The 1,093-nt window shown below is 54.0% G+C and overlaps 1 protein-coding gene across 1 annotated transcript; it reads right to left on the reverse strand.

Moving 5' to 3' along the window:
- Positions 1–230: 230 nt before the first annotated feature.
- COL26b_014501 (uncharacterized protein) lies at positions 231–904 on the reverse strand (the record flags this gene model as incomplete). The annotated part of the gene is made up of 2 exons (XM_053187072.1): positions 231–770; positions 818–904. The coding sequence occupies 2 exons, from the start codon at positions 902–904 to the stop codon at positions 231–233; spliced, it is 627 nt and encodes a 208-aa protein (XP_053028983.1).
- Positions 905–1,093: the final 189 nt, after the last annotated feature.

Below are 1,093 nucleotides of genomic sequence, written 5' to 3' on the forward strand. Positions count from 1 at the left end.
CGCCAGCGTCAACAGATGTGTCTTCGGTGACACTTTAGTGTTGCTGTTGCTCACCTTGAGCGGTTGACATATTTCTGACAGGTATGCCATTAATGCGGTTTCAAGTTGGGCGAAACGTCGAGCTTTGTCTTGGACTGCTTTGCTACAGGCTTTCTGAATCAGTTCACTTTCTCTAGCCTTGGGGCCCGTTGGCACCTTTTGGTATCTGTGTAGAGTCAGCGACTTCTCGGCTAGCTGGCGGAGCAGGGAACCAACGTCGAATCGAGCGTTTCAGCAAGCGCGATAATCGTGCCCGGCCCGAAGTTCTGTGAGAGATATACCGATGTTCTACCATACGCGTTCCATTCGCTCAGGTCCTTTTCTTCAATGACAGCTTCTGTGTGAAAGCGAGCCGCTTCGTGCAGGGCCTTGCGGAACTTGCTGGCGCGGGGACCCCACGATGTCCGACACCGGTGGAGCTCTCCTGCGATGAGTCTGAACTTGATTGCGGCCAATAGACCGTACTTTCCTTTCGTGCTCCATGCTTTCAGGTATCTGACGACATTGAGGGGCTTCGGCTCGTCGAAGAAGCGTTTTGGTGAGTTGATCCACTCCTGTTGTCGGTCCAATACATCTTGCCATCCAAGGGACTTCCGCTTGTCGTCGTCCGGGTGCGCGTAAAGAGATTCTGACGCTGCCCTAAACTGGCAATGCGTACAAATCCTGCTCCTGACTTCGTCTGCTACCGGACTGGGAAGGGCACAGATCACATCGCTGATGAGATCCGCCACCTGCCGATGGTAAGGAGGGTGACATTTTAGTCGGAAGAGGAAAATACCTTTCGCTGCGCCTTGTCGTCCTCTTGCCAGGCGTCATTTTCCAGTACGGTCTGTAGTTGCTGGACCTGCGCCAGAATGACCGCCATGAGTGGTGCTTACTTGGGTGGATGATGCGGGATGATGCGGGAAAGGAGATGATAGAAACGGCGTGGCGAGCGCTTTACCTCTTGAAGCCGAGCTGTGGAATTCCAGAGCCCCACTATATGGATGGGACTATGTGGAGGGGTGCAGGGGCTGAAGCTGGTCGAGATGAAGACGTGTCGTTCTCTGGGCTA

This window comes from Colletotrichum chrysophilum (genome assembly GCF_026319265.1).
Source record: "Colletotrichum chrysophilum strain AFK26 chromosome Unknown scaffold_455, whole genome shotgun sequence".
Lineage (NCBI taxonomy): Eukaryota > Fungi > Ascomycota > Sordariomycetes > Glomerellales > Glomerellaceae > Colletotrichum > Colletotrichum chrysophilum.